Source organism: Phocoena sinus, chromosome 8 (assembly GCF_008692025.1).
Source record: "Phocoena sinus isolate mPhoSin1 chromosome 8, mPhoSin1.pri, whole genome shotgun sequence".
Classification (NCBI taxonomy): domain Eukaryota; kingdom Metazoa; phylum Chordata; class Mammalia; order Artiodactyla; family Phocoenidae; genus Phocoena; species Phocoena sinus.
In genome coordinates, this window is record NC_045770.1 from 49,641,436 (window position 1) to 49,668,224 (window position 26,789).

Genomic DNA, 26,789 nt, shown 5'->3' on the forward strand with positions numbered 1-26,789 from the left:
TTATGAGATACCAAGGAGGCCCCTGATTAAAAAAAAGAAAATTTCTTTTTGGTCTACCACAACTTCCTAGTGCCTAAAATCCCATTAAGAGACAGAGTATTTTGGCTTAAGATTTTGTCTTCTGTTCAAACTCCCAAGTACCCATCTTATCAAAGATTTAGATGTTACTCTGAATACATTTACCAGACCTCTTACTGAGATTAAATTCAGAAGAGGGTGAATGCAAGAGAAACAGGAGGTTCTAAGAGTATGAGGGAAAGAGACCCAACCAAAGGAAAGGGCAGGGGAAGTGGAGAATCCATGTGCACTGCTCTTTACAGACCCTTGTTCTGATTAAACTACAAGTCTCCCCTCCTGTCTCCCTGTGTTCCCTGTCCACTGTGGAAAGCAGAGACAAGCAAAGAGGCAGTGGGAGGAAATAAGCACTTGGCATCCTCTATCCCAGCAGCCATTAATTAACTAGAGAGGTACCATATGTACCGAGAGCCAATTTCAGGTGCAGGAAGTGAAAAGTGAGGGAATATGCAGGCGTTCTGAGGGGTGCCACTGTCCGTGAACATAGGACTAGGTTGGTGACTTGTGAGCAAGCAGTCCAATTCGATAGGGATGGCTAGAGACTGTGTTGGTTGAAAAGCTCAAAGTAACTGTGGTCTCAAAAAAACAAAGGGGCTTCCCTGGTGGCGCAGTGGTTGAGAGTCCGCCTGCCAATGCAGGGGACATGGGTTCGTGCCCCGGTCCGGGAATATCCCACATGCCGCGGTGCAGCTGGGCCCGTGGGCCATGGCAGCTGAGCCTGCGCGTCCGGAGCCTGTGCTCCGTAACAGCAGAGGCGACGGCAGTGAGAGGCCCGTGTACCGCAAAAAAAAAAAAAAAAAAAAACAGACAAAAAAACGAAAACAGGAACTCTTCTTAGCGTTTTAGTTTTGCGAGACAAAAAGTTCTGGAGGGGGCTTCCCTGGTGGCGCAGTGGTTGAGAGTCCGCCTGCCGATGCAGGGGACACGGGTTCGTGCCCCGGTCTGGGAAGATCCCACATGCCGCGGAGCGGCTGGGCCCGTGAGCCATGGCCGCTGAGCCTGCGCGTCCGGAGCCTGTCCTCCGCAACGGGAGAGGCCACAACAGTGAGAGGCCCGCGTAACGCATAAAAAAAAAAAAAAAAGTTCTGGAGGATGGTTGTACAAAAATGTGGAATGTACTTAACACTACTGAATTCTGCCTTAAAAGTGGTTAAGATATATGTTATGCTTATGTGTATTTTACCACAATTTTTTTTAATTTTTAAAAAATTTAAAAAAATTTTTTTTTAATTGGTGCACAAGTTTTTGGCACCACAACGAAGACCTGTGTTGGGTCTTTGTTGCTGCGCGCAGGCTTTCCCTAGTTGTGGCAAGTGGAGGCTACTCTTTGTTGCGGAGCACAGGCTTCTCACTACGGTGGCTTCTCTTGTTGCAGAGCACAGGCTCTAGGCACGCGGGCTTCAGCAGTTGTGGTGCACGGGCTTAGTTACTCCGCGGCATGTGGGATCTTCCCGTCCCAGGGCTCAAACCCAGGTCCCCTGCACTAGCAGGTGGATTCTTAACCACTGTGCCACCAGGAAAGTCCCTTACCACAATTTTTAAAAAATCTTAACACCTTCTCCATCTGGGGGCTTAGGAGGAAAACAGGTTGGAGACTCACACCCTTTGGTGGGGATGAAAAAATAAGTTGTTAATCAACAAACCCTCACGTGGCATTTAGAAAGGTAAGTAAAAACAAACCATCAAAGTTTTGAGGACATTACTTTTCAGACTCAAGCTGTTCTTTCTTCTGCTTTAGATCTTCTTCTGTTATGCCTCCCAAGTGTTTATAGTTGCTCTCTGCAATTTCCAGGAGGTGTCTCAATTCTACAATTTTCTTATAAGCTCTCACTGCAAGACAGAGTTGAACAGGAACCTAGTTTAGACAGATAACAGCTCATGAGCTCACAGGATGCTGGTCCTGGAGCATACTCTTCCTCTAAAGCCAGTGTCTGCATGGTCAGTGTCTGTATGGTTCGGGGAAGGAGATGGAGGGAGGGTGGTGTCTATATAGAAGGACACATATCAGTAGCAGAGTATTAGGGTGAACAAGCAGTGAAATATCTAAATGGAGGATTCTGTTCCTGCTGTTGGAGGATATATCACTGTTATGACTATTAATACCAGGGAAAGGAAGGGAAGGGGAGGGGAGGGGAGGGGAGGGGAGGAAGGCTGGCTAGCAGTGTTTTAGGACTAGTTATATATTACAGGACCATGCACAATCTATTTATGTCAGAAAATTAGAAAAACTGAAATATGCTTGATTTATTTATGATAAATCAGAACTAATCCAGCCCCCCAATTTTATGATTAGTCACTTGTAATATCTAGGCAAGAGGATATTGAGAAAGAAGTGTGTTAAGAGCTACCTTGAGCTATTCTCCAGCTATCAAAACCATGATTTTTTCTATCCTTTGTGGTACAAGTTCTCAACCTGGGGTGATTTTCTCCTCCAAGGAACACTTGGCAATATCTGGAGACCTTTTACTTGTTAAACCTCGGGGGATGGAGGGAAACAGACTATTGGCATGTAGAGGCTCAGGATGCTACTAAATATCTTAAAATGCACAGGTGGGCCCCCCTCAACAAATAAGTATCTGGCCCAAAATGTCAATAACACAGAAGCTGAGAAACTCTGCTTTACAACCAGGTTAGCAAATCACAGCCTCTTCTCCCTGACACTCACCACTCTGATTTATCTCTCAATGGTTAGAGCTGCAGGTTCCAAACTATATACATCAGAATCAACTGGGGTACTTTTTAAAAATGTATATGTTTGAGCCCCATAGCAGTCCTACAAATTCAGGTATCAGTAGTTAGTAAAAGCTCCTCAGACAATTCTGACGGGCAGACAGGTTTGGGATCCACCATAACTAATAGCAAACAAGTAGAGGGGATCTTTTTTTTAATGTTACATAAAATGGAAAGAATTGTGATGGTTTATTTAATTCTTTAACATTTGAAGGCTATGTTTTGAAAGGGCTGTTCTATGGGATCATCAGAGGTAAGAGCTAGGATTAATAGGGATTAGTTCCAGGAAGAAAGATCTTAACAAAGGCGAAACTTTTCAACAAAAACAGTTAAGAGGGTGGGAGGGAGGGAGACGCAAGAGGGAAGAGATATGGGAACATATGTATATATATATATAACTGATTCACTTTGTTATAAAGCAGAAACTAACACACCACTGTAAAGCAATTATACTCCAATAAAGATGTTAAAAAAGAAAAAAAGTTAAGAGCTATCATGTATTTGTGGAGTGCCTGTGATGGGAAGGACACTATGATAAGTGCCTTATACATTTACCCCTGTCAAAAGGTAGAAATGGGCCACATGGGTGATAGTGGGGGCCTTGTCACTGAAGGTGATTGGATGCTGGATGACATGTGACAGGAATGTTGAGCCAGGAGTCAAACCTCAAATGGGGTTCTATGATGCCATGACCCTAAACCTAATTCACTAAAGAATGCTCTGAATTGAGGCTCAGTTCCAAGAAGCCTGTGATGACAAGAAATCCAATCAGTCCCCTGTAGGCACTCTGGCAAAACCTAGTATTCCAAGAGACTGGCCAGTCCTTTGGATTTTGCCCTGGAATAAAATTAAATAGTCATGTCAAATAGCACAGGACTTCATATATAGTACCTTCACTAGCTGCAAGCACCCCAGCTGGGCACCAGCCAGAGCCTCACTATATGGCAAGGGTGCAAGAGTGCATTTGTGTCAAACACACCACAGAAGGAAACTGTTCTAGCTTCGTTCTTGGTCTTTCCTTAAACATCTTTAAAAATTTTTGTGATTCACTGACAATGATCACTTCACAAAAATCTCCTACTCAACTAATTTCAGAAGACACTGAAATTCTACAAATCAACTGTTCATCTTCTGCAGTTCTAATAAGTCCTTGCTAATTCTCAGTACAATCAACAAAAAAGAAATTTAGGCAAAAAAAATTTTTTAATAGATAAAATGGATTGCATCAAAATTAAAAACTTGCACTGGCAAGGACATCATTAAGAAAGTAAGGATAAAAGACAGCCTCCTCAATAAGTGGTGCTGGGAAAACTGGACAGGTACATGTAAAAGTATGAAATTAGAACACTCCCTAACACCATACACAAAAATAAACTCAAAATGGATTAAAGACCTAAATGTAAGGCCAGACACTCTCAAACTCTTAGAGGAAAACATAGGCTGAACACTCTATGACATAAATCACAGCAAGATCCTTTTTGACTCACCTCCTAGAGAAATGGAAATAAAAACAAAACTAAACAAATGGGACCTAATGAAACTTCAAAGCTTTTGCACAGCAAAGGAAACCATAAACAAGACGAAAAGAAAACCCTCAGAATGGGAGAAAATATTTGCAAATGAAGCAACTGACAAAGGATTAATCTCCAAGATTTACAAGCAGCTCATGCAGCTCAATAACAGAAAAACAAACAACCCAATCCAAAAATGGGCAGAAGACCTAAATAGACATTTCTCCAAAGAAGATATACAGATTGCCAACAAACACATGAAAGAATGCTCAACATCATTAATCATTAGAGAAATGCAAATCAAAACTGCAATGAGATATCATCTCACACCAGTCAGAATGGCCATCATCAAAAAAATCTAGAAACAATAAATGCTGGAGAGGGTGTGGAGAAAAGGGAACCCTCTTGCACTGTTGATGGGAATGTAAACTGATACAGCCACTATGGAGAACAGTATGGAGGTTCCTTAAAAATCTAAAAATAGAACTACCATACGACCCAGCAATCCCACTACTGGGCATATATCCTGAGAAAACCATAATTCAAAGAGTCATGTACTAAAACGTTCATTGCAGCTCTATTTACAATAGCCAGGACATGGAAGCAACCTAAGTGTCCATCATCAGATGAATGGATAAAGAAGATGTGGCACATATATACAATGGAATATTACTCAGCCATAAAAAGAAACGAAATTGAGATATTTGTAGTGAGGTGGATGGACCTAGAGTCTGTCTTACAGAGTGATGTAAGTCAGAAAGAGAAAAACAAATACCGTATGCTAACACATATATATGGAATCTAAGAAAAAAAAAACACAAGGTCATGAAGAACCTAGGGGTAAGACAGGAATAAAGACACAGACCTACTAGAGAATGGACTTGAGGATATGGGGAGGGGGAAGGGTAAGCTGTGACAAAGTGAGAGAGTGGCATGGACATATATACACTACCAAACGTAAAATAGATTGCTAGTGGGAAGCAGCCGCATAGCACAGGGAGATCAGCTCAGTGGTTTGTGACCACCTAGAGGGGTGGGACAGGGAGGGTGGGAGGGAGACGCAAGAGGGAAGATATATGGTGACATATGTATATGTATAACTGATTCACTTTGTTATAAAGCAGAAACTAACACACCATTGTAAAGCAATTATACTCCAATAAAGATGTTAAAAAGAAAAGTTAAAAGACAACCCACAGAATAGGAGAAAGTATCTGCAAATACTTATACTTGCAGATATAAGGGACTTATATCTGCAAGTACTCTTACAACTCAATAGTAAAAAGATAAACAACTCAGCTGAAAAATAGGCAAAGGATTTGAATAGACATTTCTCCAAAAGATATACAAATGATCAATGGGCACATGAAAAGATACTCAACATCATTATTCATTAGGGAAACACCAATCAAATCTACACTGAGATACCACTACACACTCATTAAAACAGTTTTAGTTATTAACAAGACAAACAATAAGGAGTATTGGCAAGGAAAGGGAGAAACTGGAACCCTCAGGCATTGTTGGTGGGAATATAAAATGGTGCAGCTATTTTGCATAACAGCTTGAAAGTTCCTCAAAATGTTAGACATATTTTTACCAGATGATGCAGCAATTCCAGCTGCTAGGTGTATATCCAAGAGAAATGAAAATACATTTCCATTTTCAAAAAAGCATGTATACAAATGTTCATAGCAGCATTATTTTTTTTCATATTTATTTATTTATTTATTTAGGCTGTGCCGGGTCTTAGCTGTGGCACATGGGATCTTCGTTGAGGCATGGGGATCTTTAGTTGTAACATGCGGACTTCTTAGTTGCAGCATGCAGGATCTAGTTCCCCAACCAGAGATCGAACCCGGGCCCCCTGTACTGGGAGTGTGGAGTCTTACCCACTGGACCACCAGGGAAGTCCCAGCAGCATTATTCTTAATAGCCAAAATGTGGAAACAACTCAAATGTCCAACAACTGACGAGTAGATATATAAAATGTGGTATAGGGACTTCCCTGGTGGTCCAGTGGCTAAGACTCCACATTCCCAATGCAGGGGGGCCGGGTGTGATCTCTGGTCAGAGAACTAGATCCCACATGCTGCAACTAAGAGCTTGCATGCCGCTACAAAGATCCTACATGCCACAACTAATACCCAGTGCAGCCAAATAAATTTAGGAAAAAATAAATAAAAAATTAAAAATAAAATAAAATGTGGTATAGCCATACAAAAATATTATTTGGCAATAAAAAGGAATAAATTATGAAGTAATGATCCACGTTACAATGTGCATAAACCCTGAAGACACTGTGCTAAGTGAAAGAAGCCAGTCACAAAAAACCATATATGGTATCATCCCATTCATATGAAATGCCCCAAATAGGCAAACCTATAGAGACAGACAGTAGATTAGCAGTTGCCTAATTGGGGGGTGGTTTGAGGGGAAGGGAGAAGAAGGTAGAGGTTAGGGGGCTTGACTACTAATGGGTATGAGGTTTCTTTTGGGGGGTGATGGAAATGTTACAAATTTTATTGTAATAATGGTTGCACAAATCTGAATATACTAGAAACCATTAAATTGTACACCTTAAATGGGTAAATTGAATGGTATGTGGATTATATCTCAGTGAAGCTATTTAAAATAAAGCTGTCAGGAAATTCTGAAGGGATCATTGACTCTGAGTCTCACTGTGGGGTGATCCAGGTGGGCTGCTTGTTGGGAGCCCCTAATATCAGCATCTTTTAGGTTGCATTCACCAGGAAAGAGGCTTCTACCATCACCTGGAGAGTGAGGTTCTGCCTGACGATGTTCTGGGAGCTCTTAAAAATAATTTTTTTTTAAAATTTAGACATGAATTAGAAGTTTTTCTCAGACAATACAGTTTTGGTACTAGTTTTTCCTGCCAGAATAACTGAAAATACTTTCCAGAGATCATGAGGAAGGGAATTGACATTTACTAAGCCTCTAGGCACTTCCCATTCTCTAGCGCAGTCTGTGGGATGACATTACGTTAATATTCTCATTTTTACAGATGAGGAAACCAAGGTTCAGAAAGTAACACAGCTAGAAAGAGGTGAAGCTCTGATGTCTGAATCCAGTGCCAAGCTCTGCTCACTTTACTACAGCTGCCTCTGCTTTGGTTAGCCTCTGTTCAAAAAGATCCTTCTCACCTTTCTTCTATGAAAGAGTGCCATTGAAACAGTTCCTCTCATCCATTCATATGAACCATGGCTCTCTGACAAATATCATGAGAAGTGAAATCAGGGTTATATGGCAGGAAAATACCCCTTTCCTCTTTGAGGGACAAAGATCATGTCTCACATTCTTTATATGTTCAACAACCCCTAGTACAAAAATCTGTACTAGTTCTGGTTCCCCAAAAAATATCAAAGTATTTTACCTTGTAGATGGTAGTTGTCTTTAAAATAATTCCCAAATCTGTGGTATTTTTTAAAGGAAAAATCATGGAAGAGTTGGCACACTTACCTCTGGCATCTGTTTTATCCGACTCACTGAGACCTATATCATCCTTGGCATCAGTGCTTCCCTCAACACCATGTCTTATGAAAAACTTAATATCATTTTCATCAATTTCACTCTCATCATCTGTATCATATTTCTGTAGTCCTTCCAATAGCTTTACTGCTGCTAAATGGGCAAACCTGTAGAAAAGAATTAGTAATTACAAGATCCACAATCTTTTTCAAATTGAAATAGCAGTTTGCATTTAATTTAGGGAATTACACTCTACATTATCGCACCAACTCACACACCAGTGAAGAACGAAAACTGTATCTGAAGGTCAGTGACAATTTGATGCATATCCAGCAATGCAGGGAATTCAAACAGTTAGTGGAAACTAAGGACAAGCAGTCATATTAAAGAATGATTCCAGAATTTTTTTTTTTGGCCACGCCGCAGGGCTTGTGGGATCTTAGCTGCCCGACCAGGGATTGAACCCGGGCCCTCGGCAGTGAAAGCGAGGAGTCCTAACTACTGGACTGCCTGGGAATTCCCAGATTCCATTTTTTAGTGGCAAAAATCCAACTGAAAGAAGTGACCCAATATCAAAAGAATATTTGGTGTGTCCCCAAACGGAGCTGCTCAACTGAGTAGAAAGCCCGGAACGACCCTACTTGATTTACCTGTATTTACTACCTTTTCCTGATGGCCTAATTTAGATCATAGAATTAGTTCTGGTTCCAGAGGGAAAACTATAGCTCTAGCCCCCTTAATCTTCATCCTTCCTCAACCCTCAAAGCACTCAGCATGGCTTTGAAATTTAATGGAAAAATAATGCCTTTCATATCCACATTTCTTATTTTCTTTGATCTTTCCCACATCTCTATGAAGCTTCTAATAATATACCCTTGGTTTTCAAGTTGTTGTTGTGATTGTATGTAATCTGCATTATTTTTCCCACAGTTTTGCTAATTAAAATGTTCAATGCTGGGACTTCCCTGGTGGTGCAGTGGTTGAGAGTCCGCCTGCCAATGCAGGGGACATGGATTTGAACCCTGGTCTGGGAAGATCCCACATGCCGCGGAGCAGCTAAGTCCGTGCGCCACAGCAACTGAGCCTGCGCTCTAGAGCCCGCAAGCCATAACTACTGAGCCCGTGTGCCACAACCGCTGAAGCCTGTGCGCATAGAGGCCGTGCTCTGCAGCAAAATAAGCCACCGCAATGAGAAGCCCGCGTACTGCAACTAGAGAAAGCCCGCGCACAGCAACAAAAACCCAACCTAAGCAAAAATAAATAAATTAATTAATTTAAAAAAAAATGTTCAATGCTTTCTCTTAGGACATGGAGAATTACTCGCTAAACATAAAAACCTCAAATTTTATTTTGTTCACACACGTCCATAACCATGTGCACATGCACACATATATCTTTACCTTTCACCAGGTACTGCAAATCATTAACAATATAGTAATAAACATAGGAAGTTGTACGGTTAATAGAATTCATTATCTCTATTACTAGATTGTCACTTCACAGCTATCATTTACTGAGTACTTGCTTTATGCCAGATTCAAGGTTGTTTCTATAACACTACACTCACACTAGCACTTTGGTGCATGAATGACAAAGAAATGTGGGTCAGAAATTATGAATATATTCAGATACAGTACTAAATCACCCATGTAATACTGATATAAAGACAGACAAACAGATCAATGGATAAAATACAGACTACGGAAATAAGCCCACGCATACATGGACACCTGACGTGGACAAAGACACAAAGGCAATAGAAGAAAAAGGACAGCTTTTTCAACAAATGGTGCTAGAACAATTAGATATCCATATGCAAAAAAAAGAACTTGGATACATACCTCATACCACATACAAAAATTAACTCAAAATGGATCACAGACCTTAATGTAAAACCTAAAACTGTATCTATAACAATGTCTAAAAGAAAACATAAAGGAAAATCTTTGTGACTTGGTGTAAATCAAAGATTTCTTAGATATGATACCAAAAGCATAACCCATAGAAGAGCAAATTGTTAAAAAAATTTTGCTCTTCACTGTTAAGAGAATGAAAAAACAAACCACAACTGGGAGAAAATCTTCACAAAACAAAAATCTGAGAAAGAACTAGTATCCAGAATATAGAAAGAGTTCTTAAAACTCAACAATAAGAAAACCACCCAAGTTTTAAAAGTGGATAAAAGATCTGAACAGTGGATAAAAGATCTGAACAGTCACTTCATCAAAGGAGAACGTACAAATGGCAAATATGTATATGAAAAGATGCCCCAAATCATTTTCCATTAGGAAAAAACAAAAAACACAATGAGACACCACTACACACCTACTGGAATTACGAAAATCAAAAACTCTGACAATTATCAAATGCTGGCAAGGTAAGAAGCAACAGAAACACTGATCCACTGATGATGGAATGCAAATTGGTGTGGTCACTTTGGAAGGCACTGTGGCAGTTTCTGATAAACACACCCTCTTAGCATCTGACTCAGCAATCCTACTCCTACGTATTACTCAAGTGAACTGAAAACTTATGTTCACACAAAAATCTGTACCTGAATGTTTATAGCAGCTTTATTCATAATCACCAAAAAGTAGATACAAACAAGATATCCTTCAACAGATAAGGGGATAAGCAAACTATGGAATACTACTCAGCAATAAGAGATGAACCACTAATACACATGAATGATTTTCAAAATAATTATGCTTAGTGGAAAAAGCCAAATACATAAGAGTACATACTGTATGATTCCATTTATATAAAATTCTAGCAAATGCAAACTAATCTATAGTGACAGAAAGCAAATTAGTGTCTGTTTGGGGATGGGGCAGTGGAAAGCAGTAGGAGGGAGAGATTACAAAGGTGCACAAGGAGATTTTAGGGGGTGATGGATATGTTCACTATCTTGATTGTGGTGATGATTTCACAGGTATATACATATATCAGAATTCATCAGTTTGTGCTGTACAAATATGTGTACTTTACTATATGCCAATTATACCTTGATAAAGCTATTTTAAAAAATAAAAAATAGTGGGCCTGAGTTGATAATGATGCTACTATGTGGTAAAACAAAACCATATTCCATGGCTTCAAAGAGATCCCACAGACAAAATTTTAAGGAACATGAACTCACAAACAAAAATTGCATGGCAATTTAATGAATAATTAGGCCCTTGCATCCCGTCAAGCCTCATGTGCAACTTTTAGCCCACACTCCTACTTTAGATTCAAGCAGTTCTGAATCACATGCGTTCCTCAGACACACAAGGTGTTATCTTAAAACTCTTCCTCCTTCAAGTGTCAGCATAAATGTTGCTTTCTCCAAAAAAAAGTTTTCCCAGACTTCTATATAAATTCTGTCCCCCGCAGTTGCCTTCATAACTCTTACCATCATCTGTATTAACATTTCTCCCCCACAACTTTAGAATAGCAATACTTGGGCACTTTTTCTTCTGTGCTCTTACTGCACCTTATACATGAAATGTAATACGACATACTGATTATAATCAATAAAAGTTATGTTTGCACATTTGTCTCTCCACAAGACTGTAAGTTTCTTGAGGGCAAGGACTATTTTTTTTCATCTTGGTAAACTTAATGCTAACCATAGCACTTGGAGCATGGTAAGTATACAGGAAGTTGAATGAAAAAACAATCAAATGAACAAATGGATGAACTAAATATTCCGTGAGGGCCTGACCTGAATGAGCTAGAGGTGTTCAATAATAGGTGTTACATTTAATTCAAATATAAATATCAAAATTTGTTTCAAAATCCATGACTCCTTTTGATTACTCCTTTTTATCACACAGAATTTCTCAACAGGTGCCAGCATTTGGGTGGGACAATTCTTTATTGTACACTACTGTTCTGAGCACTGTAGAATGTCTGGCATTCCTGGACCTGACCTCATGAAACATTAGTGATGGTCTCCATCACTGTGACAACCCCCTCCCCACATTTCCAAATGCACACCCCCCAAGAAGGGGGACTACTACCTCCCAGCTGAGAATCACTGCTTTAGAGAGAAGAGCTGATATGTTGTCAAATGTTAATTCAGCTTGAAAATTATCATTCCATCAGCATTTGACTGAGTCCTATAATCCAGAAATCTTCAGAGATTTCTGAGTATAGGAGAGTAAATGCAAAACTTTAAAAACAAAAGAAAGAAGCAAAGCAGATAGGGATACCTCTTAGCCACATCACTGGGTTTCTCCCTTGCTTTGTTGGTAATATTACTGTCTGCTCCCATTTTAATTAGCCACTGCAAACACTCTATGTGGCCTTGCCCAGCAGCTGTAAAAACAAAACAAAATGTACACACAAAAAAGTTACTGTTATTAGAACAATTTTCTAAAATTTTGGACAGTACCACTGCAGAGTATTTTTGTAAATACTAATCCTTACAATAACCAGCAGAAGTAGGTTGGCCAGATGTTATTTTCTCTATTTCATTTATTCATTCATTAGACAAATATTTAATCAAGTATCTGCTGTACTCAGCCCCTATGCAGAGAGCTTTACATACAGATATAGATGTTGAAGCTCAAAGAGGCTATTTAACATCATACAGCCAGTAAGTAATGGATTTGAAACTATAATCTAGGTTTTTTCTAATCCTTATCCAGTGTTCATCTACTGTATTCATAGCTCCTGACCAATCTTGTACCAGGCCAAATGTAAGTGCAATCTGTGTGAATGTGAAAGACTTTGAAAATCTTTTGCCATCTTGTATAAATAGCTTATTCCTCTGACCCTCATAACTCAAAATGTTCAGGGCCCCTCACTGATTACCTAAACTGTTCACCACCTTTCCTTAAAACACATGCACTCAATATTAATTTTCACCTCCACAACTCTGCTTATGTGTCTTCTCACCTAGTGCCCATCACTCAATCATATGATCATCTAATTTCTCCCCTCCTTCTAGGTCCATCTCAAAATGCAGGGAAACTGTTGGGGGGAAACTCAGTCCAAAAAGATCTGAGTTTAGGTCCACTAAACAACAGATTGGAGGACAGGACAGAACTTAGCAAGTGGCTGGCATATAAAGACACTCAATAAATGTCTATAGAGTTGATGAATAAATGAATGGAAAAAAATGAATGAAACCTCAGCTTTGCTCTTACTAGCTGTGTAACCTCAGTCAAGAAACCTAAGGGGGGACTTCCCTGGTGGCGCAGTGGTTAAGAATCCGCCTGCCAATGCAGGGGACACGGGTCCGAGCCCTGGTCCAGGAAGATCCCACATGCCGTGGAGCAACTAAGCCCATGTGCCACAACTACTGAAGCCCGTGCGCTTAGAGCCTGTGCTCCGCAACAAGAGAAGCCACTGCAATGAGAGGCCCGCGCACCACAACAAAGAGTAGCCCCTGCTCGCCCCAACTAGAGAAAGCCCGTGCGCAGCAGCAAAGACCCAACACAGCCAAAAATAAATAATAATTTTTTTAAAAAATAAATAAAAAATAAAAGCTAAATAACTCAACAGCAATTGTGTCAGAACTGAAGATGAAGCAGGAATCATAACTTACCTTTATGCATAAGAGTTGATCCATTATTATCACGTTCATTAATATTGATTACTCCATCTTCTATTAATTTCTTAAGCATTTCCAAATCACCCTTAAAGGCAGCCACATGACCTGGAAATGCTAAAGCTATGAATTAAAAATTCAGCATTTCAGGAAACATAGGAATTCGTTCCTTTTCCCTGCCTTAATCAGTCACACATTTCAGGTTTCAGTATTAACTCAACTATGAGAATGTTACATTGGAATTAGTTCAGTTGATGCAATGACAAGTAATAGAAAGAGAATCATAAAATAAGATTATTATTAACAGTGTAGCCTTTCCATCCCTCAGGATCTCAAACATGCCAGGAATATATGGTACCAGAACTATTCTTGCCATCTTCCCTGTTTCTCTCAGGCCACCACAAAACACAAGGAGATGGTCATTTTCAACCCTTTGTATAAAGACATACTTGGTCTCAAGTCCTACATTTGCACAGACCACTCCCTCCCTGTTTACAAGTGAAGAAAGCAAAAGAAACTGGAAGGAGATAAAGTATATGTGTGTATCTATACATAAACATAGACATAGACAGGTGTGAATACACCTGACCTAGTGCCTAGCACATAGTAAATACTTAATAAAATGTTTTTAATGATAACAACGAGATATACTGAGCCCTTACTGAATGCCAAGCATGGTAGTAAGCACTTGTAAGGACTGCCTCATTTAACCCTCTCAACAACCCTGAGGTAGCTATTCTCATTTCTGTATATGGAAAGGAAACAACCTAGAATACCCAAGGAGTATTTTAAAAAGAACAAAGTTGGAGACTTATAATACCTGACTGTAAGTCTTACTATAAAGCTACAGTAATCAAAACTGTGTAGTACTGGGCTTCCCTGGTGGTGCAGTGGTTGAGAATCTGCCTGCCAATGCAGGGGACATGGGCTCGAGCCCTGGTCCGGGAAGATCCCACACGCCGCAGAGCAACTAAGCCAGTGCGCCACAACTACTTAGCCTGCGCTCTAGAACCCACGAACCACAACTACTGAAGCCTGTGCACCTAGAGCCTGTGCTCCGCAACAAGAGAAGCCACTGCAATGAGAAGCCCGCGCACCGCAACGAACAGTAGGATAGCCCCCACTCACCGCAACCAGAGAAAGCCCCCGTGCAGCAACAAAGACCCAATGCAACCAAAAATAAAATAAATAAATTTATTTTTTTAAAAAAAGAGAGACACGAGAGCTTGCTTTCTCTCTTTCAAAAAAAAAAAAAAAAAACACTTTGTAGTACAGGCAAAGAGACCTACCAATAAGACAGAATGCATAAACAAAATATGCATCCGTACAATGGAATACTATTCAGCAATAAAGAGTAATGAACTACTAATATACACAACACAAATGAATCTCAAAAGATTAGAGAAACCCATTAGAAATCCATTTCCATTAGAAAACCCAAACTAATCTATAGTGACAGAAAACAAATCAGTGGCTGTGTACGGCCAGGGTGAAAAGAGGGATGAACTACAAGAGGGTATGAAAAAACATTTGAGATGAACTGCATACTTTAAATAAATACAGTTTATTTTATATAAATCATACTTTAATAAAGTTGCTTTTTTTAAACAAGGATATCATTTGTGAAAAAACAAGCCACAGTGTGAGAGAAAAAATCTATATCAGATAAAATAAATAAATAATTGGTATCAGAACTATATAAAACAGCTCAAATTTTTTAGAAAAGGACAAAGAACACAATTTTACAGGCAATTCAATAGAAAACTAGAATAGCCAATAACTTTACTAAACAATGTTCAGCCTCATTAGTAATCAAAAAACTGCAAATAAAAACACAAGTTAAACCTCTTCATACCCAACTAAGTGGCAAAAATTTTTACGTCTGACAATACTGAATACTGTTTCTCTAAATTCTCACCAAACATTGCTGATGAGAGTGTAAATTACTACAACCACTCTGATAAAGAATGCAGCATTTATAACTATTTATACTGAAAATGGGCATATCCCAACAAGCAAAACCTAAAGTAGAGTTTCCCAACTATTTACCAAGGCAGTGCTCTTAACTCTCAATCTTCAGAGAAGATAGGCAGTACCTCAAGAAGCCTCATCCAACAGTACCAGTATGCCATACAAATATCATTTTCTATGTGGGCAAAGTGTGAAAAGGGTAGGGAAGCACTTCTCTAAAGAACATCCTGGGGCTTCCTTGGTGGCGCAGTGGTTGAGAGTCTGCCTGCCGATGTAGGAGACATGGGTTCGTGCCTCGGTCCAGGAAGATCCCACATGCCGCGGAGCAGCTGGGCCCGTGAGCCATGGCTGCTGAGCCTGTGCGTCCGGAGCCTGTGCTCCGCAAGGGGAGAGGCCACAACAGTGAGAGGCCCACGCACCGCAAAAAAAAAAAGAACATCCTGTGCATGTAAACAAGGACACATACAGGAATATCAATTACCACCTTGATTGTAATTCTGAAAACTGTAAACAATCTAAATGTCAAATCGGAGAATGGATAAACAGTGTTTTTTATTAAATGCAATACCACAATTTAAAAGAATAAACTAGAATACATCTATCTGTCTAATAAACCTCAAAAATCATAACATTTTGTGAAAAAAGAAAGTTAGAGAGGAGTATACATTACTATTTCATGCCATTTTTATAAAGTTTTAAAAGAAGTTTCAAAGACTTCTAGTTGTCCACTAAAATCCCCTTCCTTCCACAGTAACAAGAGCTGCATCTGAGCTGAGGCCTCTCAGCTGGGTACTAAATTATCCAGGCTTCCTTGCAGCTGGGTGTGGCCATGTGACTAAACTCTTGCCAACAGAATGTTAGCAAAAGTGATGACTGCAAATTAGATCTTAAAAATCCTAGCTTAGGGCTTCCCTGGTGGCGAAGTGGTTGAGAGTCCGCCTGCCGATGCAGGGGACACGGGTTTGTGCCCCGGTCCGGGAAGATCCCACGTGCCACAGAGCGGCTGGGCCCGTGAGCCATGGCTGCTGAGCCTGTGCGTCCGGAGCCTGTGCTCCGCAAGGGGAGAGGCCACAACAGTGAGAGGCCCGCGTACCGCAAAAAAAAAAAAAAAATCCTAGCTTATACTCTTGTTCTCTCCCCACCTCCTGCTGGATTAGCAACAACTAGAGAGAGCTAGTTAGGAAGATAACAGGTCCCTGAATGACTACATAGAACAGATGCACTCTCCAACCAGGGCTATTATATAAAAGAAATAAACTGCTATATAATTTAAGCTGCTGAATTTTAGGATTTCTTATTAGATATAACAGTTTAGTCTCTTAAACTAAAAATACACAAAATGATACTGCACATTTTTGTGAGTATATATATACTAAATATAAAACCATAGAATGGAATCACAAATCCAAAATAATGGTTACCTCTGAGGGAGAAAAGGAAATGAATGGTATTAAGGAGAGAGAACCAGGAAGCTTCAAGTGTATCTTATCTATAATATTTTATTCTTAAATCTAGTGGCATAAAGAGTGTTCATTGAAGACTCTCAAGATGGCAGAGGAGTAAGATGTGGAGATCACCTTCCTCCCCACAAATACATCAAAAATACATCTACATGTGGAACAACTCCTACAGAACACCTACTGAACTCTGGCAGAAGACCTCAGACTTCCTAAAAGGCAAGACACTTCCCACGTACGTGGGTAGGGCAAAAGAAAAAACAGAGACAAAAGAATAGGGACAGGACCTGCACCAGTGGGAGGGAGCTGTGAAGGAGGAAAAGTTTCCACACACCAGGAAGCCCCTTCACTGGCGGAGACGGGGGGGTGGGTGGGGAGGAAGCTTCGGAGCCACGGAGGAAAGCACAGCAACAGGGGTGTGGAGGGCAAAGTGGAGAGATTCCTGCACAGAGGATCGGTGCTGACCAGCACTCACCAGCCCGAGAGGCTTGTCTGCTCACCCACCGGGGCGGGTGGAGGCTGGGAGCTGAGGCTCCGGCTTTGGTCAGATCCCAGGGAGAGGACTGGGGTTGGCGGCGTGAACACTGCCTGAAGGGGGCTAGCGCTCCACAGCTAGCCAGGAGGGAGTCCAGGAAAAAGCCTGGACCTGCCTAAGAGGCAAGAGACCATTGTTTTGGGGTGCGTGAGGAGAGGGGATTCAGAGCACCACCAAAACGAGCTCCAGAGGCAGGCGCAAGCCGTGTCTATCAGAGCGGACACCAGAGATGGGCATGAAACGCTAAGGCTGCTGCTGCAGCCACCAAGATGCCTGTGTGCAAGCACAGGTCACTATCCACAGCTTCCCTCCCGGGAGCCTGTGCAGCCCACTACTGCCAGGGTCCTCTGATCCAGGGACAACTTCCCTGGGATAACACACTGCAACGTCACGCCAGCCTCTGCCACAGCAGACTCGCCCTGCATTCCCCTCCCTCTCCCTGGCCTTGGTGAGCCAGAGCCCCCTAATCAGTGGCACCTTTAACCCCCTCCTGTCTGGGTGGGGAACAGACGCCCTCAGGCAACCTACACACAGACGCAGGGCCAAATCCAAAGCTGAACCCCAGCAGCTGTGCCAACAAAGAGAAAGCGAAATTTCTCCCAGCAGCCTCAGGAGCAGTGGATTAAATCTCCACAATCAACGTGACGTACCCTGCATCTGTGGAATACCTGAATAAACAACGAATTATCCCAAAATTGAGACAGTGGACTTTGGGAACAACTGTAGACTTGGGGTGTGCTTTCTGCAACTAATTTCTTTCTCGTTTTATGTTTATCTTAGTTTAGTATTTAGAGCTTATTATTACGGGTAGATTTGTTTATTGATTTGATTGCTCTCTTTTTTTTAATATATATATTTTTTATTTTCCCTTTTTCTCTTTTTGTGAGTGTGTATGTGTATGCTTCTTCGTGTGATTTTGTCTGTATAGCTTTGCTTCTGCCATTTGTCCTAGGGTTCTGTCTGTCCCTTTTGTTTTTTTTTTTGGTATAGTTTTTAGCACTTCTTATCATTGGTGGGTTTGTTTTTTCGTTTGGTTGCTCTCTTCTTCCTTTCTTCCTTTCTTTTTTATTTCTTAATTTTTTATTATTAATAATATTTTATATTTTTTAAAATAAATTTATTTATTTATTTACTTTTCTTTCTTTCTTTTTCTCCCTTTTCTTCTGAGCTGTGTGGCTCACAGGGTCTTGGTGCTCCAGCCAGGTGTCAGGCCTGAGCCTCTGAGGTGGGAGAGCCAAGTTCAGGACACTGGTCCACCAGATACCTCCCGGCCCCAAGTAATACCAAACAGCAAAAGCTCTCCCAGAGAATCTCCATCTCAACGCTAAGACCCAGCTCCACTCAACAACCAGCAAGCTACAGTGGTGGACATCTTATGCCAAAAAACTAGCAAGACAGGAACACAACCCCACCCATTAGTAGAGAGGCTGCCTAAAATCATAATAAGGTCATACACACCCCAAAACACACCACCAGAAGCGGTCCTGCCCACCAGAAAGACAAGATCCAGTCCGACCCACTAGGACACAGGCACCAGACCCCTCCACCAGGAAGCCTACACAACCCACTGAACCAACCTCATCCACTAGGGGCAGACACCAAAAACAAAAGGAACTACGAACCTGCAGCCCGTGAAAAGGAGACCCCAAACATAGTAAGTTAAACAAAATGAGAAGACAGAGAAATATGCAGCAGATGAAGGAGCAAGGTAAAAACCCACCAAACCAAACAAATGAAGAGGAAATAGGTAGCCTACCTGAAAAAGAATTCAGAGTAATGACAGTAAAGATGATGTAAAATCTTGGAAATAGAATGGAGAAAATATGAGAAACGTTTAACAAAGACCTAGAAGAACTGAAGAGCAAACAAACAATGATGAACAACACAATAAATGAAATTTAAAATTCTCTAGAAGGAATCAATAGCAGAATAACTGAGGCAGAAGAACAGATAAGTGACCTGGAAGATAAAATAGTGGAAATAACTACCGCAGAGCAGAATAAAGAAAAAAGAATGAAAAGAATTGAGGACAGTCTCAGAGACCTCTGGGACAACATTAAACGCATCAACATTCGAATTATAGGGGTCCCAGAAGAAGAAGAGAAAAAAAAAGGGACTGTGAAAATATGTGAGGAGATTACAGTTGTATAGTTGAAAACTTCCCTAATATGGGAAAGGAAATACTGAATGGAGTCCAGGAAGCGCAGAGAGTCCCATACAGGATAAATCCAAGGAGAAACACGCCAAGACACGTATGCCCAAGACATATATTAATCAAACTATCAGAAATTAAATACAAAGAAAAAGTATTAAAAGCAGCAAGGCAAAAGCATCAAATAACATACAAGGGAATCCCCAGAAGGTTAACAGCTGATCTTTCAGCAGCAACTCTGCAAGCCAGAAGGGAGTGGCAGGACATACTTGAAGTGATGAAAGGGAAAAATACCCAGCAAGGATCTCATTCAGATTCAACGGAGAAATTAAAACCTTTACAGACAAGCAAAATCTAAGAATTCAGTACCACCAAACCAGCTTTACAACAAATGCTAAAAGAACTTCTCTAGGCAGGAAACACAAGAGAAGGAAAAGACTTACAATAACAAACCCAAAACAATTAAGAAAATGGTAACAGGAACATACATATCAATAACTACCATAAATGTAAATGGATTAAATGTTCCAACCAAAAGACATAGACTGGCTGAATGGATACAAAAACAAGACCCATATATATGGTGTCTACATGAGACCCACTTCAGACCTAGGGACACATACAGACTGAAAGTGAGGGGATGTAAAAAGATATTCCATGCAAATGGAAATCAAAAGAAAGCTGGAGTAGCAACTCTCATATCAGACAAAATAGACTTTAAAATAAAGACTATTACAAGAGACAAAGAAGGACACTTCATAATGATCAAGGGATCAATCCAAGAAGGTATAACGACTGTAAATATTTATGCACCCAACATAGGGGCACCTCAATACATAAGGGAAATGCTACCAGCCATAAAAGGGGAAATTGACAGTAACACCATCATAATAGGGGACTTTAACACCCCACTTTCACCAATGGACAGATCATCCAAAATGAAAATAAATAAGGGAACACAAGCTTTAAATGATACATTAAACAAGATGGACTTAATTGATATTTACAGGACATTCCATCCAAAAATAACAGAATACACTTTCTTCTCAAGTGCTCATGGCACATTCTCCAGGATAAGTCATATCTTGGGTCACAAATCAAGCCTTGGTAAATATAAGTAAATGGAAATTGTAACAAGTATCTTTTCCAACCACAATGCTATGAGACTAAATATCAATTACAGGAAAAGATCTGTAAAAAATACAAACACATAGAGGCTAAACAATACACTACTTAAAAACGAAGAGATCACTGAAGAAATCAAAAAACACTCAGAAACAAATGACAATGAAAACACAATGACCCAAAACCTATGGGATGTAGCAAAAGCAGTTCTAAGAGGGAAGTTTATGCAATACAATCCTACCTCAAGAAACAAGAAAAATCTCAAATAAACAACCTAACCTTACACCTAAAGCAATTAGAGAAAGAAGAACAAAAAAAACCCACAGTTAGCAGAAGGAAAGAAATCATAAAGATCAGATCAGAAATAAATGAAAAAGAAATGAAGGAAACAATAGCAAAGATCAATAAAATTAAAAGCTGGTTCTTAGAGAAGATAAACAAAATAGATAAACCATTAGCCAGACTCATAAAGAAAAATAGGGAGAAGACTCAAATCAATATACTTAGAAATGAAGAAGGAGAAATAACTGACACTGCAGAAATACAAAGGACCATGAGAGATTACTACAAGCAACTATATGCCAATAAAATCGACAACCTGGAAGAAATGGACAAATTCTAAGAAAAGCACAACCCTCTGACACTGAACCAGGAAGAAACAGAAAACAAACAGACCAATCATAAGCACTAAAATCGAAACTGTGATAAAAAAATCTTCCAACAGGGCTTCCCTGGTGGTGCAGTGGTTGAGAGTCCGCCTGCCGATGCAGGGGACATGGGTTCGTGCCCCAGTCCGGGAAGATCCCACATGCCGGGCCCGTGAGCCAAGGCTGCTGAGCCTGCACGTCTGGAGCCTATGCTCCGCAATGGGAGAGGCCACAACAGTGAGAGGCCTGTGTACCGCCAAAAAAAAAAAAAAAAATCTCCCAACAAACAAAAGCCTAGGACCAGATGGTTTCACAGGAGAATTCTATCAAACATTTAGAGAAGAGCTAACACCTATCCTTCTCAAACTCTTCCAAAATATACCACAGGGAGGTACACTCCCAAACTCATTCTACGAGACCACCATCACCCTCATACCAAAACCAGACAAAGATGTCACAAAGAAAGAAAACTACAGGCCAATATCACTGATGAACATAGATGGAAAAATCCTCAACAAAATACTAGCCAACAGAATCCAACAACACATTAAAAGGATCATACACCATGATCAAGTGGGGTTTACCCCAGGAATGCCAGGATTCTTCAATATATGCAAATCAATCAATGTGATACACCATATTAACAAATTGAAGGATATAAACCATATGATCATCTCAATAGATGCAGAGAAAGCTTTTGACAAAATTCAACACCCATTTATGATAAAAACCCTCCAGAAAGTAGGCACAGACAGAACTTACCTCAACATAATAAAGGCCATATATGACAAGCCCACAGCCAACATCATCCTCAATGGTGAAAAACTGAAAACATTTCCACTAAGATCAGGAACAAGAAAAGGTTGCCCACTCTCACCACTATTATTCAACATAGTTTTGGAAGCTTTAGCCACAGCGATCAGAGAAGAAAAAGAAATAAAAGGAATCCAAATTGGAAAAGAAGTAAAACTGTCACTGTTTGCAGATGACATGATACTATACGTAGAGAATCCTAAAGATGCTACCAGAAAACTACTAGAGCTAATCAATGAATTTGGTAAAGTAGCAGGATACAAAATTAAAGCACAGAAATCTCTTGCATTCCTATACACTAATGACAAAAAATCTTAAAGAGAAATTAAGGAAACACTCCCATTTACCACAGCAAAAAGAATGAAATACCTAGGAATAATCCTACCTAACAAGATAAAAGACGTATATCCAGAAAACTATAAGGCAATGATGAAAGAAATTAAAGATGACACAAACAGATGGAGAGATATACCATGTTCTTGGATTGGAAGAATCAACATTGTCAAATGACTATACTACCCAAAGCAATCTACAGATTCAACGGAATCCCTATCAAACTACCAATGGCATTTTTCACAGAACTAGAACAAAAAATCTCACAATTTGTATGGAAACACAAAAGACCCCAAAGAGCCAAAGCAATCTTGAGAACGAAAAATGGAGCTGGAGGAATCAGGCTTCCAGACTTCAGACTATACTACAAAGCTACAGTAATCAAGACAGCATGGTACTGGCACAAAAAGAAAACTATGTATCAGTGGAACAGGATAGAAAGCCCAGAGATAAACCCACGCACATATGGGCACCCTATCCTTGATAAAGGCGGCAAGAATATACAATGGAGAAAAGACAGCTTCTTCAATAAGTGGTGCTGGGAAAACTCGACAGCTACATGCAAAAGAATGATATTAGAACACTCCCTAACACCAAACACAAAAATAAACTCAAAATGGATTAAAGACCTAAATATAAGGCCAGATAATATAAAACTCTTAGAGAAAAACATAGGCAGAATACTCTATGACGTAAATCACAGCAAGATCCTTTTTGACTCACCTCCTAGAGAAATGGAAATAAAAACAAAACTAAACAAATGGGACCTAATGAAACTTCAATATGAAACTTCAAACTTTTGCACAGCAAAGGAAACCATAAACAAGACGAAAGACAACCCTCAGAATGGGAGAAAATATTTGCAAAGGAAGCAACTGACAAAGGATTAATCTCCAAAATTTATAAGCAGCTCATGCAGCTCAATATCAAAAAACCAAACAACTCAATCTGAAAATGGGCAGAAGACCTAAATAGACATTTCTCCAAAGAAGATATACAGATTGCCAACAAACACATGAAAGGATGCTCAACATCACTAATCATTAGAGAAATGCAACTCAAAACTACAATGAGGTATCACCTCACCCCAGTGAGAATGGCCATCATCAAAAAATCTACAAACAATAAATGCTGGAGAGGGTGTGGAGAAAAGGGAACCCTCTTGCACTGTTGGTGGGAATGTAAACTGATACAGCCACTATGGAGAACAGTATGGAGGTTCCTTATAAAACTAAAAATAGAACTACCATACGACCCAGCAATCCCACTACTGGGCATATACCCTGAGAAAACCATAATTCAAAATGTGTCATGTACCACAATGTTCACTGCAGCACTATTTACAATAGCCAGGACATGGAAGCAACCTAAGTGCCCGTCGACAGATGAATGGATAAAGAAGATGTGGCACATATATACAATGGAATATTACTCAGCCATAAAAATAAATGAAATTGAGTTATTTGTAGTGAGGTGGATGGACCTAGAGACTGTCATACAGAGTGAAGTCAGAAAGAGAAAAACAAATAGCGTATGCTAACACATATATATGTAACCTAAAAAAAAAAATGGTTCTGAAGAATCTAGGGGCAGGACAGGAATAAAGACACAGACATAGAGAACAGCCTTGAGGACACGGGGAGGGGTAAGGGTAAGCTGGAACGAAGTGAGAGAGTGGCATGGACATTTATACACTACCAAATGTAAAACAGATAGCTAGTGGGAATCAGCCACATAACACAGGGAGATCAGCTCGCTGCTTTGTGTCCACCTACAGGGGTGGGATAGGGAGGGTGGGAGAGAGACGCAAAAGGGAGGGGATATGGGGATATATGTATATGTATAGCTGATTCAATTTGTTATAATGCAGAAACTAACACACCATTGTAAAGCAATTATAATCCAATAAAGATGTTAAAAAAAAAGAAGTGTTCATTATATTACATTAATCTCTCTATATTTCTGCTTAAAATATTTCATATAAAGAAGAGAATCTGGATGAATGTGTGGACAATGATACATAACATATTTTAATATAACATGTCTTATAACTCCTTTCTTTTCCTCCTCCATTTATTCTACTTATTAAATGCTAAAACACTTCAGGTTTATTACTTACTTTCTTGATCTTTTGGATCATTTCCTTCATACTCAGCCCCCTGGATAAACTGTAAAATGTTCTGCTTAAAGAACCTCTGGGCTAGGTCCAATACATTTTCTCCATTATCATTGAAGGCTTTCAAAGCTTGGGAGGCACTGCTCATTCTACTGAGTAGGAATTTAAAACAGTGAAGGTGGCCTTCCATGGCTGCTAAGTGAACTATAGGTGAGAGAAAAAAATAATAATAATTTAATTTTAAATTGACAATAAAATATCTTGAAAAAAGAAACAACACATTAACTCTAATCCTCCTAGGGAGACAACTATCCCTATCCTATATAACAGAGATGTACTCTGGATGCAAGGATAACAGACCATTTTTCCAGCTTACATGTCCTTACTCAGTCAGCCTTCTAGTCAAGCCACAGCAGTACATTAAATGGTTGAATAGCTACACTTACTGTGAATGTAGAGAGGCCAAGTGAGGGTCACCAAAGAGCAGGTCTCAGAAAATTTTCTTGGAAAGTGAAATCCCAACTGCGCAGCTTATAATTATATGGAAAAAATGCCTTCTATGTAATATAGGTGCTAGATAGATAAATTTATCTTAATATTTTGGAAAAAAGTGGAAGAAATAAACCAAAATAGTCACTATGCAAATAGGGGTGATGTTATTTTTATCACTATGTATTTTGTCACTTTTTCATAAACATTATTTTTATTATAAACAAGAAGACTAGATCAAAACTGCAGACTAAGCACACACACTATCTCACCATTTCTTCTCTTAAATTCTTGAAAATAATAGAAAAATATTTTTTAAAGCCATAAAGGACAAGAAAAACAGACAAGAACACCACGAACAGACAAGAAGTGTTAAGGAATCCCTGAAAGAAAATATCAATATAATGAATCAGATTGAGGAACAGCCATAACCCAAAAGCTGCAAAAAACAGGAATGGTTCTGGGGTATTACAAGCTTAGAGGCAATGATTACAAAGAACAAGAGAGCCTTTACACCTCTTGAGAAGTGACTATTTGGGAAAGACTCCAATTTGTATACAAATCTTGGCTCTGGAGAAGTAGGGCAGTGCCCAAGTCACCAGTAAAACTCAGGAGAATCAATTAAGTAACAATGTCCACAAGTAGTTGGCACGTGCCAGTGTACACTTTCTCAGCTGAACCTTCCACTAAAAAACTCCCTCTGACAGTTCGGACTCCTCTAACTGCTTACTCATCATATACATGAAATGTATCATAGGCATTTCAAACTTAACAGGTCAAAAACTGAACTCCTTACCCTTTTTGCATACATATTCCTTACACAGCTTTCCTCATCTCAGTTAATGGAAATGCTCTCCTTTCCATGAAGGTCAAGCCAAAAACCCTGGAGCCACCCTTGACTCCCATTTCTGTCACTCCCCACATCTGATCAATCAGCAAATCTTACTGGCTCTATCTGTAAAACATACACAGACCCCAATTACTTCTCATTATCTAGTCCAACCAAACAGTAACCTAAATTATTGCATCAAGCTCCTAACCACTCATGCCCACACCCTCACTACAATCTAGTATTATAAACACAATAGCCAAAATGATGGTTTTAAACATAGATCATGTCACTCCCACGCTCAAAATGCTTCAATGGCTCTTGTTACCTCTCTGACCTCATCATCTATTACGCCCTCACTTCTGTTCCAACCACACTGACTTGCTGTTACTCAAATACGCAAGGCACAATCCTGCCTCAGGAGTTTTACACATTGCTGTTACATCTTCCTAAAATGTTCTTCCCCCAGGATATCAAGACTTGCTCCCTCAACTCCAAGTCTTCACCCAAATGTCACCTCTTCAGTGAAGGCTTCCCTGACTACCCTATTTCAAACTTCATCCCCTGTAACACTCTACTCCCCTTTGCTATTTAATCCAAACACATATCCCTATTTAATACAATATATATTCTGTTCATTCATTTTTATTATTGTCTGTCTCTCCCCTCACCACACACAACGGCAGAGACTTTTGTCTGTTTTATTTGCAGTGATATCCCCAGCACCTAGGGACTGACACACAGATGCTTAATAAATTTTGAATTAATAGTTTTTAACAGAGAGGTCTGAATATAAGCAGTCTAGTCCTGAGGCCACATTCTTAACCTCTACCTTACACTATTAAAAAATATACTACATATGGTTATAAAATAATTATACATGTTTAAGGAAATAAAAGTTGATTTTTTTTTCAATGAGCAGGCAACAAGAGACTAACAAAGTGATCAGGCAAATTCAAAAAAGAACTTAATAAAAAT

The 26,789-nt window shown here is 39.7% G+C and overlaps 1 protein-coding gene across 6 annotated transcripts in view; it reads right to left on the reverse strand.

Annotated features, from left to right (window-relative positions):
- Positions 1–26,789, reverse strand: part of ANKRD42 (ankyrin repeat domain 42) — a 57,930-nt gene that overhangs the window by 13,336 nt on the left and 17,805 nt on the right. For 4 of the 6 annotated variants that reach the window (XM_032639295.1, XM_032639299.1, XM_032639297.1 and 1 more), the window contains 5 exons: positions 24,497–24,697; positions 13,342–13,467; positions 12,002–12,107; positions 7,797–7,972; positions 1,779–1,905 (listed from right to left, as the gene is read on the reverse strand). In XM_032639295.1, coding sequence (XP_032495186.1) covers positions 1,779–1,905; positions 7,797–7,972; positions 12,002–12,107; positions 13,342–13,467; positions 24,497–24,697 — 736 coding nt within the window. Of the gene's footprint in view, positions 1–1,755; positions 1,906–7,796; positions 7,973–12,001; positions 12,108–13,341; positions 13,468–24,496; positions 24,698–26,789 lie in introns of all 6 variants that reach the window. The other 2 variants (XM_032639298.1, XR_004350989.1) reach the window with 2 other exon arrangements.